This window comes from Sesamum indicum, linkage group LG12 (genome assembly GCF_000512975.1).
Source record: "Sesamum indicum cultivar Zhongzhi No. 13 linkage group LG12, S_indicum_v1.0, whole genome shotgun sequence".
Classification (NCBI taxonomy): domain Eukaryota; kingdom Viridiplantae; phylum Streptophyta; class Magnoliopsida; order Lamiales; family Pedaliaceae; genus Sesamum; species Sesamum indicum.
In genome coordinates, this window is record NC_026156.1 from 4394086 (window position 1) to 4413405 (window position 19320).

At 37.8% G+C, this 19320-nt stretch overlaps 2 protein-coding genes across 5 annotated transcripts; one reads left to right on the forward strand and one right to left on the reverse strand.

The window, feature by feature from the left end:
* Positions 271 to 7722, reverse strand: LOC105175561 (protein FRIGIDA-ESSENTIAL 1). 4 transcript variants are annotated; one of them, XM_020698302.1, is made up of 7 exons: positions 7402 to 7722; positions 5418 to 5588; positions 5044 to 5257; positions 3763 to 4915; positions 3451 to 3663; positions 976 to 1204; positions 271 to 840 (listed from the first exon to the last, which is right to left on the reverse strand). In XM_020698302.1, exons 1-5 carry the CDS (start codon positions 7616 to 7618, stop codon positions 3634 to 3636), a joined length of 1785 nt encoding a protein of 594 aa, XP_020553961.1. In that variant the 5' UTR covers positions 7619 to 7722; the 3' UTR covers positions 271 to 840; positions 976 to 1204; positions 3451 to 3633. The 4 variants fall into 4 exon arrangements, with proteins under 4 accessions (XP_020553961.1, XP_020553963.1, XP_020553962.1 ...); XM_020698304.1 differs by having other exon boundaries at positions 976 to 3663; positions 5496 to 5588; XM_020698303.1 differs by lacking the exon at positions 3451 to 3663.
* LOC105175562 (putative leucine-rich repeat receptor-like serine/threonine-protein kinase At2g14440) lies at positions 11653 to 17132 on the forward strand. The gene is made up of 9 exons (XM_011098040.2): positions 11653 to 12015; positions 12888 to 13946; positions 14627 to 14774; positions 15114 to 15185; positions 15434 to 15505; positions 15944 to 16015; positions 16090 to 16167; positions 16265 to 16446; positions 16593 to 17132. Exons 1-9 carry the CDS (start codon positions 11946 to 11948, stop codon positions 16712 to 16714), a joined length of 1875 nt encoding a protein of 624 aa, XP_011096342.1. The 5' UTR covers positions 11653 to 11945; the 3' UTR covers positions 16715 to 17132.

A 19320-nucleotide genomic window follows, 5' to 3' on the forward strand; every position in this document is an offset into this window, starting at 1 on the left:
TTTTAACCCCCCCCCCCCCTCCCCACCTTCTCGTTTTGGGTAACACGAGAAACTTCTCGTGGCCATTCGGTCATCTATACCATACTCACCAGTTTTCAGTTTAATGATACAGACGCCAATAAAACCTGTTTCGCAAATTCAACTAGCGTACAATAATCTGTAATGCAACTTCACACCAATTTCTTGAATTTATCACCTGTTATTAATCTGCAGACTTAATTCTGCACAAAAACTAAAAGTCGTTGTTGTGACAGTGATAGCTGAAATCAGTACGTAAAAATCAAGAATCATATTTCACTCTAACCAACAGTTGTTTTACATAATGTCCTCGGATGGGACAAAAGAAATCGTATGTACAGGAGAAATGAGAAAACTACACAAAATTGACAGAGGACCTGAAACTAGAATTGCCGGACGAGAAATGTACATACATACATACATACAATTACAATCTTAGAACAAGCCAAAATTAAGAGATATAAATAGCATATGGACTCTGTTCCTAAGCTACGCATATAGAAAAGCTCAGAAATCTAGCAAGCGTATCTGCAGCAAAATGCCTCAATCTAACGTGCCAAAGAAAATGTCTCCAGTTGTTTGTGCAGATTTTACCTCAAGTGATTCTCTTTCCTTTACAGGCCTTGTGTGCATTCAAGACCAGCACTCAATACGCCCTTCAGAGCATTTGCTTCCCACAACTCGTGGAAAAGGAAGTCCAGGAATGCGTCAACAAGAGCAGGAATTCGAATTCAGCCGTTCCAACGCCAGCTCCATAATTGGGAGCCCAAACCACTTTCCTGCGGGGAAAAAGCTTCCGGACGGTCAACTTGCAGCAAAAACCTGTTCATATCCAAAGCAAATAGGTTTAGCTGATTTGTTGTCACCAGTTCCAGACCACAGGAGGACAACAAATCCAAGAAGTTCATACGGTAAGCAAAATTCTGAAGTTAAAAGGATAGCAAAGGAGAAGCGCACCGCAGGGCGAAAAAGTTTAGGCCAAAAATTATTCTCGTCATTTGCCACCCCATGCAGAGATTGTCGCACCCTCGAACCAAACCGGCCAGTGAACACAAATATATTGCAATGAAGAAACTGCAAAATACCAGCCCTCGTTCTCTTCATTTCATCATTGTATTGATCGAGTTTGCAACTGCTCATGCCTTGTCTGGCCGAACTGTTCCGGCATATCCAGGTAAGATCACATCTGCAAATTACTGAGGTTAGGGCTTTTCTAGCAGGCAATATGTTAGAAGAATTCAGAACATCTTATCAGTACGATATTTAAGATTTCTCTTCAATTAGTTACATCAGTCATTCAATATTGTGCATCCGGAACTTTATGCAAGTCAATAAGAGCTCATGCAGAACACCCTTCTTATGTTCCTTCTTATTTCTATGGAACGTACCATAACCTAGAACTTACTCCCGAAAGACATACGGCTACACATCCACCAGCACATGTTATTACATGAAATTCAAAACAAAACCTGATAAATCCCTCAGCTCCTAAAATATGTTGTCATGCAACTTGAATTGTTGATAGACACTTTAAATACAATGATCTTTGACAATACCAATTATTGATAAGCGTGTTCATTCCACACTATCTCCGTATCTATCTAACAGCCAACAACAAAAAACCAAGGGGAAGCTATAAAATTTTCCTTCTTTCTGACCTGGTTACAAATTCAAAAAGAACATTTTCAACTCGTCATTAATTTCTATTTGTTGAATTCACACCCTTTTTTTTAAGTGAAAACGATCAAATATCATTTATCTTTTATAAGTAGATAACAATATCAAATATCTATGTCGAACAACTATAAATAACTACGATTTATATAATGATCACATAACTGCATCTAATTAGCACCTACTATTAAATAAGGTTGTTTTGCCGGATTGATTAAAATCACATGACTTCTGTAGCAACTTTTCTCAACACTTGAAATGTGCTTCGGTTTTCTATTCATTCATCTATCATCCTCAATTCTTGTAATCAACAGCATGCAATAAAGAAATCATTTATTGTATGAATGCCTATCCACTAATCTCATGTCCGTAAGCAGATTAATATAGACCTATCCCAACAATCGTAAGCGTCCGTACGCAGATTAATATAAACCTATCCTAACAACCGTAAGCTGCCGCTCAAGGGACCGTACGGTTGTTGGGATATGTCTATATTAATCTGCTTACGGACATGAGATTAGTGAATAGGCAGATTAATATAGACCTATCCCAACAACCGCAAGCTGCCGCTCAAGGGACTGGGGGGTTTATATGTGGGTGGACCCATATGCTAAACCCGTAAGCAATCCCTCAAATGATAGTGGGTCTCGATACAATGAACTAATCCAGTGAAGACCTTTTTCTGAAGAATATGATTAATTATCATTTGATCAGCTATCATTCATGATGATGGACGTCAGAGCTAGATGTCTGACTCGAGATCTAGTAATACTAAGTGGTAGTGGGAGTTATTATTCGAGACCCGCACTAGTATCCTTGCATGCGCCAGCAGAAAGATATTCTATCATTCCTAGATGATACATCAATTTCGTTTGTTTAGGATTCGCAGTAGACAATGTCCAAACTGCACCTATCCCATACGGGTTAAGGACATATGAAATATTCTAAGAAGCATTTTATCCTTAAAAGTATTATTCAATTTTGAGTGTCTTTGTAAAGCCGTAAGCGAACAGAATCAGATTCATATATATACAGGGATTCTACATCTCATATACGGATCAAGAACTTTTGCCTACAGCTAAAACAGTCAACAAAATCTACTGCCACTTGTAGGTTCGCACATCACTTACAGTTAACACTACAAGTAAGCCATATTGCTGAGGGGTCTGGATTTTCTATTGTAAATCTTAGTGCGTCTCCTAATACAATTTACGTATATGCATACAAATTCTTTTTTAAATAAAATATATAATATAACTCGTACGCATATGTACGTTTAAGTATTATAGGATTTAGAATAAAGAATCCCATCCCATTCCAAGAAATGCAATATCCCCATACAGATATGTGAATTGCATTAGATGAGCTACATCTTATTATTTCACCACCAGAAATCAAGATAATCATTTGCAGCCAACTATTAATAAGCCACCCATGAGGATCTCTAGGCTAACGTGTGATTCTACAGTGGCTCCGGTGCAACGCATCCATGTCCACTAGTGGCCATTAAAGAATAGGGGCAGAGTGGTTCCACCACCCATTGACCCCCCAAAATCCAATTGTATCAGGTTCAGATGACACAAGAACTTCAATAGAAAACATTCATCAAGAGTCGAAATTACTAAGGCTCCTATAGTAAAGATGCAGGCAAAAACTTGTACCATCATGCACCAACATAGTTGCCTCTAATGCGTTAGCACACAAATATTGCAGCTACTTATGCAATTTAATTCACCAAAATTTGCTCCAGAAACTCACATTAATCAATAAGCATCTCCAAAGCGAATCAATAGAAAAGTCGAAAAAAAAGCATTTATAGTTTTGCCAGCCTGTGTCTTAGCTGTGATCCAAATAAAGGAAAATAAGTGCCCGCAGAATAGGGTTCAAAACTTTCCTTTTCAAGGTATAGGAAATGGTTCAAAGACTAATCATTCAGCAATCTCAAGATTTCCCATACTTATCAATGTATCCCTGCAATGGTAATGACCAGATATTAAAAAGAGAAGGATCGTATTGATACCAACAGAATTCACTCTGAATATTTATCATGCATTCAGTGAAGAGACTAACCTCAACTAGCTTGGCAAGCTTGGGCTTGGATGAAGACAGATATAAGTTGACTGATTCACCGGTGCTAGGGATTTGGTTGGGCTGTAATGTGCTAAGAACCTTGTCTACAGCCTTCTTAACAATTAATTTATGGGCATCCTTGCTCATAAGGCCCTCACGCCAAGTTGGTTTCACCAATTCTTTAACAAATTCGATAAGTGCAGATTGGAAATACTTGAAAGCTTTTGATTCACTTTGCAACTGATCAGCTCCCTTGAGATCAACATCAGCTTCATTGTTGTTGTCAGACCCATCAACTTTCAGTTCTGCCTTGTCCCTTGTATTATCATTCAGTTTATTGTCAGAACTCAAAAGAAATATATTATCTTTCACAGTACCCTCAATATGAACAGAATTCAAGAGCTTCTCTTCTCGCGAACTGTTTGATGGCACATCTACATTCTTATTTGATCCTTGGTCGGAACTTGACAATTTCACCTGCCCATCTTTGACACCTGTGTGCTCAATGCTATCACGTATGGGGTTATATAGATTTTTTTTCAATAACAAATTTCGAGTTATAGCATGGGATGGGCGAAAAGGAGCAGATGGCTCCCAATCATAAGATATCTTAGATGTATATTTGGCCAGATCAGTATCCTTGAAGACATGGTTCTCTGACAGCCTTTCTGATTCAGAACCAGAAACAGATGAAATGCTTCTTTTAAAGGAAGAGGATACTGATGCATGGCGCTCTACACCGCTCTTTAAAAGGTTCTGGGTCCCAAGGGCACTGGTGTTCCAAGAGGGTGAACCAAAAGATAAAGGAGGCCTAGAATGAGAATGGGACAACTCTGTGGACCTGGGACCCTTGTGTTCTATATCACTTTCCTTACCAATCATTTCCTGTAATGTTGATCCAAAAGCAGAAATTCTAGTATTATGGTGATTGTCATGCGATGCAACAGAGGAACCGGAGAAATTTCCTTCGTATGTGCCTTTGGTTGTCTTCACCACTGCTGATCCATCTCCGATGTGGAGAAATCGGCAGGAATTGCCCCGGATACACCAGCCCTTCGCAAAGAATTCGCAGGGAATTCTCAGTTTTTTGTTATCCCTGTCAAATTCAGCACTAGGGGAAGGATCCCTCAGCCGTATCTGAGGGACATGCAGCCTGAGAAACCTAGTTACCATTAGGACATAATTCCAGCTAGGAAGAAAGAAATAGGCTGCCAGAAAAACTAGAATTTCTATGCATCAATATTTCAGTGTGTGACGTTTGAAATTAGAACAGAATTTAACCTTGGTGACATTTGCATTATTTTGGCCACAGGTTCTGCAGCTCTGTGATTAGTTTCTGTAGTAACAGAATTTATAGCATTATCCTTCTGGCTAGAAGCGTCACCAGTTAATGCAGTATTAACATCGCCAATAAAAGGACTTCTTCTCCCACGATTCACTTCTCCAATTTGATAAAAAGGAGCTTTTGGATCATTGTCCCTAGAGGTTCTTTCCCCTGCAAGAGCCCCATGATAATAAGTTCAGAGTTTTGATTCTCAGTCAAATGACAGAAAGGGCAGAGACTACAGTGTGACATGAAATGAACATAAATCTTTATAATTCTCCTCAAGGGAAAGCTTCATATCTCCACACCATTAAATACTAGAAAACCTCACCATAGACATGTAATTCTTCTTTCTCACTTGACCCAGAAATTTTGAGACCACCAGTACTTGTCTGTATTTTGGGGATACCTGTTGGAGGGTTTGAAATAGATATGCTTTGACTCGCAGAACCTGATTGTTTTTGTTTGGGATGTCCCGCAGGCTCCAACATTTGAACAGTAGCTACAAGGCAAAGAAAGAAAACAAGGTAAATATTGAACAGACAGCACCAGACATAGATCTCAATACCTTCAGATTGATAAGAATTGTGGAAGTTGTCTGAGCTTACAGACTGGCTTCGTCCATGCTTTTGTAGTGCTAAGAAATACAAATACAAAGACACGAAACTATTTCTCTAATGACCCATTTAAAGTAAGGTGAGGTGCAAACTTTTATTCTAAACAAGCCAACTACATCCGAATGCTCAGACTATGCCAAGATTGGCAGCAAAGAATCCTATACAGTAGTACCACAAATGCTAAAATCTGAAACATTTTCATTAAATGGCGTTGGTCTAGTTATAAATGGCACGCTGTTAATCACCATGGCACATGGCACCAAAGGTGAGAGCCTAGCAACATCTTTAGAAGATGGCTCTGGGCTTTCGCTTGGTCTAGAGATGGTGTTCGCCAGGGTGCCTTTCTCTCGGGCATGTGGCTAAACCCCAACCTTAAAAGGCTGGTCTGGTTATAAAATAAAGGGTTGATGGGAAAAACCCTAATGTATGCCAGTTTTGCTCAAACAGTAATGTTTTCCTTCCACCTCTTCAGGTAGCGTCATCTTTTTTGTTATTTCTTCTTTCTTCCCGGATACTACTGTTTTCTCTTTTTCTATTCCCTTTCTTCCTGAGATGCACATGGCATGTGGTAATGTTGAAAGGTAGGGGCATCTTAATTAATATTCTTACAAATGTATTTCATCCGGTGACAAGCCAAATTCAAATACCGTATGAAACGTGGATCACACACAAAGCACCTCAGTGGGACCTCTCCTTTCAACCAATTGCTAAAAGGCGGCCCTTCAATGCCAAGTGCCAAGCATGACGTGTCATGTGAATGATACGTCTCCCGCTAGATGTGATCTTCAAGATCGGGAAACTAGATTCACCCAAAGTCCTCCCTTACACTTGACCAGCTATGCATAATCATGAAACTACATAATGACATGACATTTTCACATGCACGTCCATTTATACAACGGAAATACTTCTCTGATCATTTAATAATCCTACAAAAGAGTCCTTGTTTGAGAAATTGAAGGTTTTGGCACTTATAAAAATGTCGCAACACAATGTGCTCATGATATCTCTTCTTTTTGACAGATCATGAAAAGGTGAACATAGTCAGGTGTGCAAGCCACTCAATGCTTTCTTTCAGCCATTGGGAAATGATTTTCTAAATTACATGTGTGTTCTTAATTCTGTCGATTTTATAAAGGATGGAAGGGTAACACAAGCACTTAACAAGAAAATACAAAATTAAACAAAACAGAAAAGAATCAGAGAACGAGAAAAATAAACTCTGCATCAGTCTTCAAATTTAGCAACATAAATACCCTTATGAAATATAACTGAACGGATCCAAACAACTGTTAACACACTTATGAAACTATTATCTCAAGGAACAACAATAATGATATATGAGTTCTCTGTTTTGAATTAGAGGGAATCAAACTAAGCGGAAATTTAAGTGCGTCGAAATACAGTCTAACCCGCAAAATCAGTGGAATAAATCTATAATCAGAAACTTTTACTGAAAAAAAAATTAATGTCCAGAAAGACCTACCAACGAAACGCACAAACGTTTCAATGATCAAAGAGCATAGACGTCAGGAACGAAAAAACACGGATGCATTCCAAGTATATATGCAATGTAACCCATAGTAAACCAAATTATTCCCGATAATTAAACACGCATCGAATCAAGATAATCCAAAAAAAAAAAAAAGAAAAGAAAAAAGAAACGAATCCCAGAACAATTTATAATGAAAAACTAACCCGTTCCTTGCTTTTCGTCGCATGCTGGAGTTAAGCCTTCTTCAATTTCATGCTCGCCGCCCTCTTCCACATCTTCGCCTTCGAGTTCTTCCCCTACCTCTTCTTCGACTTCAACCTCCTCTTCTACTTCGATTTCCTCGTACTCAATCTCATCCTCGCCATCGTCGATACCGGAAGTAGAGGGTTTCGGCGGCGGGGGCGGCATCACCGAGGCCATTAGGGGTTTACAACGGCAGAAAAAGCTTTTGCGGCGGCTTTTGTACGAATGTTTGGGATCTTTCTCTATTTGTGTGCGAGTGTGAGAGTGTAGGTCTGTGAATTTGACGTCAGCGTGCCTGGTTTGAGCCCGTTTGTTTAATTTATACTAGTAACCCGAAATGCGGACGTCAAAATTTATTAAACAATGTCCAACTATTTTTCAATATAATTTGAATGCATTGCCCAAAAAAAATACGTAATATTAGATAACTGATGAAATAATTATGCTTTTATTATTTTGGATAAATAAAAAATAAGGTATAAATTAGGGTGGATAAAAATAATCACGTGTACGTGCATGGATTGTATTCGTCAACGTTGTGGTGGAATAGTCAAGTAGTTTCAATTCTTGTCTAATTTTCATGCAGTTTTGTTAGTTTTACGTTTCAAGCACAAATACCTTACCCGCGTTTATTACAAGTGTTTTTTTATGTTTATATTGTTTGACTTCAATGCAGACAAATGTGTTATGTAAACTCTGGTAATGAGCACAACGTTCATGATAGTTTTTTCAACGTCTTATGACCAATGAGATTTACGACTAGGATCACTATTTTCTTTATTTTGTCATACTTGATATAAAAAATTATACGTAAAATTCTATATCGCATGCATACTGACGCAAATGTGTTGTAGTGCAATGAAGAGCAGTCGATAGGAAAGAGGGGAGGCTGTAACTATCGAGATTAATGCAGTCGGACTACTTCCTGTATCGATTTTCTTGAAGTGTGAAACATGAGAGCCTCCCTTTGTTTAGATTCACCACTTGGATGCTTTATTTGTCACAAAATCCAAAGCTTAAATTTGAACTAGGATACTTCTTGCATCAACTTTCAGTATAGAGCTATCATCACGTCGATCGACATAGAATTCCCTACATAGAAACTAGCAACAAGAGCATCCTACTAAGCGGAAGGCAACGGCTTGATATTGTATGCATAATTATGCAAACATGATTATGATATACTAAATTTATTGGGTATTGTATGACTTGAATACAATGATTAACTTTCATTATAAATGAATTTCGTCGTGGATAGTAGTAGCACGAGTAGTTCCCACGTTCATATGATTTTCACTTAATTTAATGAGCTTCATATTTCAAGCTCCAATGTTTTATCCGCATTTATTATAAGTATTTATAGTTTTATATTGCTCGACTCCTTTTTAGACAAGTCTTATTTTCTATAAACTACATTTCGTGATTAATCAAGATTTACGATAATTTTCTCAACGCGTTATTTACTTCTCGATTCAATATTATATTTGAATAAGCCTGACGAGATGTACGACCAGCATAACTGCGGGTTTTCTTTATATTTATCATAATAGAATAAAAAAGGAAAGTACTCAATGGTCTCTTAGTATTGCATGCACATCAACGTAAATATGATTACAACATGCTAAATTTATAGATGCAAGGGCCAAAAAAGAGCCCAACGTGAAAGAAAGCACAATAAGGATCCAATGCTACATGCGGCCTCAAGAGAAAAGGACCTCAAACCCCACGCTTAGGAGGAGGTCTTTTAAGCAATAAAGTGCACAGAAGCCTAGAAAGGCTCGTGGACAACCTAAGGGGTTGTAGGCGTGGCTACCCTATCGACACTTGGAAAGTCTTCCCTGCACGTGGTCAAGCTTTAGCCGGACAGCTCGAATGAAAGACAATTTTTCTTCCACAAAGGATATTGAAGAATCTAGGGAGTTTTTTAAACCAATCTCAATCGCCCCTCGAGAATGTGGGAAGCCTTATTTCTAGAAGAAGTCATACCTATCTGGATGCAATAAGTCTTTAACGGTCAGGGATCCAAGCTGGAAGTTGAGAGGCCCCCTCAAAGACAAGAGTGTATACTCTCCAACAAACTCTCTTCCTAGTCCCAAGGGAACCGAACCCTCCCACCTGGTAGAGGGCAAGTGCTATAAAAAGAGGTCATTTTTCCTCGATAAAAGAGAAACGTTATCTCAACAGTTACATGTGCAAAAATACTATTACTTGAACTCCATAGCAGTAATTTGTTAATCTCTATTATAACTTTTCAATTCTAATTATTATTTTTATCAGCGTTTACTTATTTGAGTGTTGGCGTGCTAACGTACTTTTTTATAGGTCTCCTCTCCAAGACTTGTGGAAAGTTAAGCCCAAAAATCTCAAGTTGGACTTTATTGAACGAGCAATTTTTTGCTCGCGGTTTTGAATAATATATCTTATTTTAAATTTTTTAAAAATATCATAAGTAAAACATTGTTTGTTAATATGTTAAAATATTATTACGACTTAGTGAAAAAAATGAATTATTAATTAAATGTACACAAAAAAGTACTAAAACAAGGCAACATATTTAAGAATATGTCACGGGACAAATAATTTGATAATCAAATAAACAATACTTTTACATATTATATTTTATTTCACTGTATAACTCATATTTTACTTGTACTAGGCACATCCCAACATATGTACATCATTTTTTATTTAAAACAATATTTTATTACTATTTTGGACGCATTATGCAGTACCATACATATATATACTAGATAAATATTTGGAAGTATTATAGTGCATTCTAGTATTTGATATGGATGTGATATATTTTAAAAATATCCGTACATCACATGCACCGTTTCAAATTTTATCTATAGCTAGAATATATTTAAATGCAGTAATTATGCCTTTCCAAAATTGAATGCCATTATGGGTTGGCATCATATTATTTTAGTCCAATTTTAAATTTTCAAATGCTTGTAATTAAATATTTTTCTATTCCTAGAGTCAATTCTATATTCTTAGTTCACCTCAATTATTTTGATTACACAATTTCAAATTTGAATTTTATATCTATATTAAATGTAAGGAACTAGAAATTAGGAAGTGTTATATTTATTTTATTTTTTTTGTTTGACATGGCTGATTTGAATTAATGGGCTGGCATTATGTTTAACGAGCCATTTTTGTCCAATTTTAAATTTCCAAATGTTTGTAATTAAATATTTTTCTATTCCTAGAGTCAATTCTATATTCTTATTTCACCTCGACTATTTCGATTACAAAATTTCAAATTTGAATTTTATATCTATGTTAAATGTAAGGAATTACAAATTAGGAAGTGTTATATTTATTTTATTATTTTCGTTTTGACATCGATGATTTGTATTAATGGGCCAAGCCCTTTGGGCCGGTATTATAGAATCAATCATTAATTTTTCATCCATATTCAAGCCCAGCCCAGTCGTAGACCGAAGAGTTCACGGCCCATGATGATGCCCACATAGCCCATTCAGTAAAATTTCTTGTATAGAAGCGACAACCGAACCAAACCCGATATTGTTAAATGGGCTTGGATTTTCGGGTTCCGGGTGTCGTTGATTGCGCATTAATTCATGCAACTTCTCTTTTTCGTGTAGGTTGATTGCGATGAAAGAGTCAATATTTAGAAGTCCAAAGAAGAAAAAAATCGTTAAAGTCTCATTTAAAATTGCAGGATCATATGGACCGTCCGATTAAATTATGGACATTTATGATCCATCCCCACCCAATTTAATCTTCCTCATCCGTCGCGTCGCTTTTTGTCGCGAAAGTGCATGTTTCTGGAAGTAGCGAGAAATGGAGTGAAAATAGTTAATTCGTTAATTCGTGGGTATAAATGCGACGTCGGCTCATGCTGTTACAGTGCGCCCTCCGTGATGGGAATTGTTTATACATTCAGAATTTATACTGGAAACTTTCCTAGAAATTGGCGATTGGCATTTCCTCTTTTCCTTATGTATTTTTTAAATAATTTTTCCCATATTGTTAGAAATATTTAAAATAGATGATAATTTAAGAAAAGCTTGATCGTTAGGAGATCATTGGGCCACGTGGAAATTATCCATTGTAGGTTGCATCACCAGGAACAACCCTCAACCTCATATTAGCATTACCTCATACAACTTCACGGGCCAAGACCCAACATGCTCAAGAAAAAACACAACTGTTGCAGAATTCTTTATCTCTTGGGGGCACAAAGTAGTAGTTGTTGTCTGGACTTGACAAAAATTGTTAAGTAATAAAATAGAATAAAAGCTTCAACTGCTTCTACCTGCACAGCACGTCCCACACACTACACTCCCTTTTTCAACATTATTCAAGACTTCAAGATTCCCTCTCCCACAATCTGAGCAGTAGCAGTAAAAAGGAAAGATCCAAGATAGAATGTCAAGCCACAGTTTTTTCCTCAATAATTCAAGCTTGGATGGGAAGTAGATAAAGCAGAACATAACTCCAATTTAGCGAATCTCAACTCCGGGCCACAATGCTGAAAGCCCGGCTGATCTTACTTCTGCTTGCTTTTTTCTTGGCTCCCAGACCTTCTTTTTCTCGAGGTCAGCTCTCTCGCAATTAAAAAACACACTCTCGGGAGAAAGTTTATGCAAATTTAGTTTCTTGAACTAATTGGCTGGTTGGTTTGGTGGGATGGTGTTCAATTATTTAATAGAGCTTTACAAGTTTGATTTGGGTTTTTTCTTTTAATTCTTTGAGTGTGTGTATTGTGGGGGCAGCAGTTGTTTTGATGCAGACAAATGTTATGAGTTGTTGGATTTCTTGATTGAGTATAGATTGATTATATATAATTGGCTTTATACCAAGTGAACTGTTTGATTGGGTTGATGCAAGAATTGATTTGGGGGAGTTCTTTCGTTTTGATGTGTAATTTAAACTCGGGAGCTTCTGATTTGTTGGGGTCTTAGTCAATTTGCCAAACTTTGAGAATTCTAACTTCACCTGTAGTAATGCCGTTCTTACATGGGCAGTACAAAGAATGTATGTCTGTCAACATTCTAACAGGGCGCCCAGCGGTTCGGTGGATCTAGGCCCTAAGGGGAAATTTTCACTTTGGACTGAAGGCATGCATAGTGCTTGCAGTTCCCTTTGTGTTTGCTAGAGGACCAGCATTAGTTCACTTTTCCCTTTGTTTGGAAGAGGAATCAGAAAATGTTTGACATTTCCTATTTTGAGGACACTGTCTTCAGCTGAAACAACCTTGATGACAATTCATCATGCCTGTGCATGATATATTTGGATGATGGTTCTTTATGTTTTAGAATACCAAAATACCTGAGCTTTAGGTCTTGAGTAATGGTTGTCGTTTATTATAAATTAAGTAGGTAGTAGCTATCTTTAGCGGAACGTGCTTCTTAACTATTTTAGACCCCTTTCCCTCTTCTACTGTATCTGAACTATTCATTCTCTACAGCGCCATATGCCTTGCGAATAAGCTGCGGAGCTCGTGATGATGTTCATAGTTCTCCAACAAATACTTTCTGGAATAAGGATTTTGCCTACACAGGCGGAATTCCTGCTAATGCAACCCCCCCAAGTTTCATCTCTCCTTCACTCAATACGCTTCGCTATTTCCCTTTGTCTGAAGGTACAGAAAACTGCTACGGCATAAATAGGGTTCCCCATGGCCATTATGTGGTGAGGATCTACTTTGGATTGGTTGCAGAACCTAGCTTCGACAACGAACCTCTGTTTGATGTGTCTATTGAAGGAACCTTAATTTATTCACTGCCATCTGGTTGGAGCAACCACGATGACGAGCGTGCATTTGTTGAAGCCCTCATATTTCTGAAGGATGGAACTGCCTCTCTTTGCTTCCACAGCACTGGACATGGAGATCCTGCAATACTTGCAATTGAAATTCTTCAGATAGATAACAGAGCATACTATTTTGGTAAAGGGTATGGTCAAGGAACGATTCTCAGAACTGACAGAAGACTCAGCTGTGGTGCTAAGGACCCGAAATTTGGTGCCGATTACAGTGCAGACCGCTGGGGTGGGGATAGATTCTGGAATTCCCTCCCAACATTTGGACAGAGTTCTGACCAAGTCATATCTACCAAAAGCAGCATCAAACAGATCTCTCAGTCGCCCAATTTTTATCCAGAGGCTCTTTATCAAACAGCACTTATTAGCACTGATACTCAACCTGATCTAGCATACACAATGGAGGTTGAACCCACTAGAAATTACTCTCTTTGGTTACACTTTGCAGAAATAGATCCTTCAGTCACTGGAGCAGGACAAAGGGTATTCGACATTCTGCTTAATGGTGATATTGCATTTCCGGATGTTGACATTGTCAGTATGGCTGGCGGTGTTAATACTGCTCTTGTGTTGAATACAACAGTTGTTGTTAGTGGCAGGAGTTTGACAATAACCTTGCACCCTACAAAAGGAAATCATGCCCTAATCAGCGCTATTGAGCTTCTGGAGCTTGTTTTGGCTGAATCCAAAACATTGCCAGATGAAAGTAAGCATAGTCGTATTTCTCTCACATTCTTTCACCTTTATTTTCTGCATCATATCAAACTTTATATGAATTCTGCTCTATGATAATCTCAACGACATAGGACTTTCTATCCCATTTGCTTTTCATTGAGAAGTTGGTCTGTAGTTTGCCTGATTCTCACAGAACTATCGTAATCAATGGCCATGTGCATTATGAGATGCAAGGATATAGTTTTCTGCATGATAAAGAATTTCCTTGAATACAGTTTGAGGAGAGGAAAAACTAATTGTACTCCCCACCACCAAGAAAATTGCCAATGCCTTATCATACTCCTATTTGTATGCCCAGTACTCGCTCTTGAAAAAGTTCCATCCACTTGAATACTTCCGCCATGCATCCTGTTTTTCTCACTTTTCAAGCTTGTAGCATATATCTTTAATGCAACGATGATAAAAGTGGCCTATTGTGCGTCTGATGATACTGGAATGATAGTAATGATTCGTATGGGCTACTGCTAACGTGTCAAATCCACCAGTTCTTTTTCTTGCATCTATTCATGTTTGTGATTGTTGTTTGAATTGTTTATTTCCTTGATGGTGATTATCTAACTAAAACTTATGGTGTATGCCATTCTTATATTATTTTCTTTCCAACTGAGAACCTCGAATTCAACTGTAACAAACTTTTTCCCATTGTTATAGTTAAGGCTTTGCAAAAGTTGAAGAGCACACTGGGCCTTCCTCTGCGGCTTGGTTGGAATGGAGATCCTTGTGTTCCTGAACAGCATCCATGGAGTGGAGTGGATTGTCAGTATGACAGAAGTATCAGAAAACATGTTATTGATGGACTGTATGTTTCTTATCTCTAGAAAGATCTTTTGTATGAGTAAAGACATATAAGAAAACTGCTGCTTCCGAATCAGAATTCTATAGATAGCACAGTTGTTAAACTGCCACAATTGTTGGTCAAGAGCAAGTAAGGAAATGACTAAAATGGGACCTGCAAATGTCTTTAGCTCAATAGCTTTGTTGAATTCCAAAATTCATAAGTTTCTAGCAACTTTGTTGAATGAGTATGTGATCCACCTTTTGTTTGATATGCTAATATCTGTCCTTTTCATATATTTCGGAGACATGGTTTAGAGAATTTGTTTCTTATTCATGCTTTTATTTCTATTTGTGAGGTTAGAGGTCTTGACAACCAGGGGTTGAAGGGTTTCTTACCAAATGATATATCCCGACTTCGTCATCTCCAGAGCATGTAAGTAAAATGAGAGGCCGGGTACTGAAGATATTCCTTCTATGCATCTCATCATGAACAAAAAAGTATTTTCTTTTGGCTGTGGATTCGAGCAGTTTCTCTAAACATCAAGTTTTCATTTCATACGAGTTAATTAAAATAAACAATTCTCCACCTGTCAAATATCTTCAACACTCCATTATCTGGTTTCAGTTTTTAGCTCAGTTTTCATACATCTCTAACTAGTTTTTTCTTTTTTTTTTTTTCAGAAATTTGAGTGGGAACAGCATTTCTGGGGTCATTCCGTCTTCACTTGGAACAATTACTAGTCTGGAGATTCTGTAAGTAAACTTTACACCACCATCTCTCTGCTGTATACATTTTATTTCTTTGATTTCCCATGGTAGAAGATACATTTTAAAGTAATAATACTTTAAAGTTAGCAACTCTCTCTTTGGCGATGTCTAATTTCGTGTGTTTTATTTGGTTGATTTCTACCATATGATGTAGACCTTGACAGAGGAATCAGGATTTTCCTTTTTTCCAGTTCATTGCACTTATCCCCAGGATATGCTGCAAGATGCAATTTGCAGACTTTATTCTATAGCATAACTTGCTCATAGTCCAGACCAAATAAGTGTGGCATAAGATTGCATTCAGTTGAGTTGAATATATATTTTGTCCAACTTCAATTAATCTCAAGTTTGGACTGGAGTCTGGAGCGTGACGAGTTTTGGGGTATATCATCACGGAATGCTGATTTAAGTTTTGAATCACAGGGATCTCTCATTCAACTCCTTCAATGGATCCATTCCTGAAAGCCTCGGGCAGTTAACCTCATTACGGATATTGTAAGGAATTCAACTTCTCATTTGCCCTTGAATTGATAACAGTTTACGTGGACTAATGTGCTGCTCTGTCACAGGGACCTTAATGGCAACTCATTATCAGGAAAAGTCCCAGCTGCGCTTGGGGGAAGGCTCTTGCACGGAGCTAGCTTCAAGTACTTTCTCCCGAATGTCTTAATAATCCCTTCCCTTGCCAATATAAGACTTAATTTTCTTTGTTATCTGAGAATAGTTATATGTGGACGGTTGCAGCTTTACTGATAATTCAGGTCTTTGTGGCATCCCTGGATTACCACAATGTGGCCCACATCTTTCAGCTGGTGCTAAAGTCGGCATCGCACTTGGAGCTTGTGTGGCGTTTCTACTTATCGCCACTTGCTTGACGTGTTGGTGGAAAAGGCGACAGAATATTCTTCGAGCCCAGAGAATTGCAGGTAAGCTCTCAGCTAGTGTGATTCTGGTCTATTCTCTTGAATCCAGAGATTCAAGAATAAATCAAATGACACAAACGTAGAAACGTTCCCCAATTTTGCAACATCAGAGCATTCTTTCTCGACTTAATTTCTTGATTTTGGTTCAGCGAGAGACGCCCCATATGCAAAGGCCAGAACACAGTTCAATCGTGAAGTACAAATGGGAAGACATCATAGCCAGGAACATGCACGGACAGCAGCTGAGAATGGGCCTAGCTTGCTCGCCTAGTTTATGGCCATGAGATATTCGCATGCAGTCTATACATGTGCAAGTTTCCTGGTCTGTTTTGTGAAAACGGGAAAGAAGCCTACGATGCTACATCAAATGTTATGTCGTCCTGCGTGTAAAAAACAGGATGTCCCTGCCTACATTCCCAGGTAAAGTGCTATATTGTGAAGATTAACTCACTGCGTCTGATTGAAGAACTGTATATGAGTGTAGTTCTGAAATATAGCTGATGCAATGGTGAAAATTGGTTCCATAAACATCCACATTGCCTATTGGCTACTGCTTTGGACAAAGGCAACTCCAGATGTCCAATGCTTTGTTTTTATGTTTATACCATATGTATCTCACTATAAATTAGTGTAAGTTATAGGACATCTTGTGCTTATTCCTTGTTAATTTTTTGGTGTTATGTTTCAAATTTATATTGCACTGACATCAAAGAGTTAGAGAAAAAATATGAGGCGGTCCAAACATTGGTTTTGAGACGTTGCTTCCTAGTATTTGAATGTAGTGTGATGATATGTATAGTGGGCAGTATACTGGGCTGCCCATTTCTTTCGGCGTGTGCTGTGTTTAAGGGTACAAAGGCCATGGCCTGCGAGGAGCATTAAGACAGAGATAAGGAAATTAGGAAGTGAAAGAGACAGATGAGAGGCAGAGCCGCAGACGTGTCTTCCCCAACTCCTGTTCAATCCATCCATCAAACAATAACGTTCCAGACCACAACCCCAAAACCTAAATTAATTCATTAATTAGAAAAAGTGTTTGATGAACACTGCACCGCAAAATCCAGTCGGCGCTAGCAGCAGCAGCACAAGTCCCACTCAACACTCAAAACTTACGTCACTTATTACCACAGCAGTTTCTAACTTATCTCACCGTTTGGGTAAAAAGGAAAAAAGAGGGCGACTGGGGAGAGAGGGAATGGAGTCAAAATAAGGTACAAGAAAGAGTAGGGACACACCCAACCCAGCACACAAAGTTGATTTGACCCCATAATAAGGGCTCGCTCCCCCACGTCACTGGCCTGTCTCCTTCAACTCGGACACCACCTAATGCACCCCCATCCCACGTGCCCACCTGACACCATTTCCCTCACACCCTCTTCCATTTTCTTTTTTCTTTTTTTAATTTTCCCCCATACTTTGATTTATTACATATTGTGTACCCTTTGATTTATTTATGAATATTATGATATTGTTCTATTTCTCATGATTTAAATATTATCGGACTTTATTATAATCAAAGTATGTATATCTAGTTTACAGAGAGCCGCCCACATAAGCAATACGCTTAATTAATTCCATTCACAAAATACAAAAAAGAGAATATGATTAGTCCGCACTTATACATACCCCAATAATTTGTCTAATCTTGGATATCAACATCATCCATTCAAAAATTAAAAAAGAAAAAAAAAACAAAAGGGACTAAAGTCTCCAAAATCAATAAATAATATTAAAACATATAAAATATATATTTTTATTTAAAAAAGTAGTAAGGGAAGGGGGGAGAAGGTGGAGGCGCCGGTGAGCAGCGCCGTACAAGGGAGTGGTAGGGCATACGTAAGCATGGGTGTAGGGGACGTGTTAGAAGACTGAGATGACAAAAGCCCACGCCTCCAAGCCGCGACACGTCTTATCAGGCGGCGGCTTCTGCCTGCCTCCTCCAACCCCACACACACGCACACTGCCCACTGCCTACTGCCTACTGCTTTTTTTATTCTCTCTCTCTCTCTCTCCATCAACATTGTTTGAGAGGGTAAGGCCCACCATTGTGTATTATTATTATTTGATTTCCTACTCTACCCTTTGTGCTCCTCGGGGAGTTGTGTGTTGATCAGGACCGGTCGCCCTGCACTAATAATTATTAGTCATCGCCGAAGCGGAGGTAGTTGCTTTTTGTTATTACTGTACCTATGTGTGCAATCATTCAACTATTTGGTGCCACTGCAACCTACCTGCTCCTTTAAATGCTTTCCTTCTTATTATATTATTATTATCATTATTTTTTATGATATAGCATAATTGTATTAATATTTTGAAAATTAATCATATATCAATCTAATAATACATCAATTCAATACATTAGAAATCAATAAATTTATATAAAGTAAAAGAATACATCCAAAATTATTATCTCAGATTTGTTTGTAAAATTTCAATTTTAATTCCCAAAGCGACGTAATATTTGTTAATACCATAAAGAAATAGTATTTGAGCTGATGAAAGGGAAATAAATTTGAGTTTTGTAACAACTGAATAAATTCAGACCATTGAGTTTTAGATATAACATCACATTTATTGAATTTATTAATTAAAAAATTTATAATGATGAAATTATTATGGAGGGGGAGGGAGTCCCTTGTTTGACCAGACCACCATTAATTTCAATCAAAGTAATGAGTAAATTCATTCACTTATTAAGAAGAAACAATTAATGGCGATGTACTTCCGCACACAATACTTTGGTAATAGTTTGAATTTTTATTTTTTCTTTTTTTTTTTAAAAAAAAAGGAATAAATTTTGTCGTCCATGATGTCTGAACGTATATTTCCCATTTACGATGGGCTCACGCGCCGAACCGCAAAAGAAAGGAATTAATT

What these genes read in the sequence shown, in the direction of transcription:
- LOC105175561 (XM_020698302.1), bottom strand. Translation starts at nt 7,618, where the DNA reads ATGGCCTCGGTGATGCCGCCCCCGCCGCCGAAACCCTCTACTTCCGGT. An exon ending in AGAAGAATTACATGTCTATG is followed by an intron (nt 5,258 to 5,417) that starts GTGAGGTTTTCT and finishes GGGCTCTTGCAG; the next exon opens with GGGAAAGAACCTCTAGGGAC. An exon ending in ATAATGCAAATGTCACCAAG is followed by an intron (nt 4,916 to 5,043) that starts GTTAAATTCTGT and finishes TAGGTTTCTCAG; the next exon opens with GCTGCATGTCCCTCAGATAC.
- LOC105175562 (XM_011098040.2), top strand. Translation starts at nt 11,946, where the DNA reads ATGCTGAAAGCCCGGCTGATCTTACTTCTGCTTGCTTTTTTCTTGGCT. An exon ending in CTTCGTCATCTCCAGAGCAT is followed by an intron (nt 15,186 to 15,433) that starts GTAAGTAAAATG and finishes TTTTTTTTTCAG; the next exon opens with AAATTTGAGTGGGAACAGCA. An exon ending in ATTACTAGTCTGGAGATTCT is followed by an intron (nt 15,506 to 15,943) that starts GTAAGTAAACTT and finishes TTTGAATCACAG; the next exon opens with GGATCTCTCATTCAACTCCT.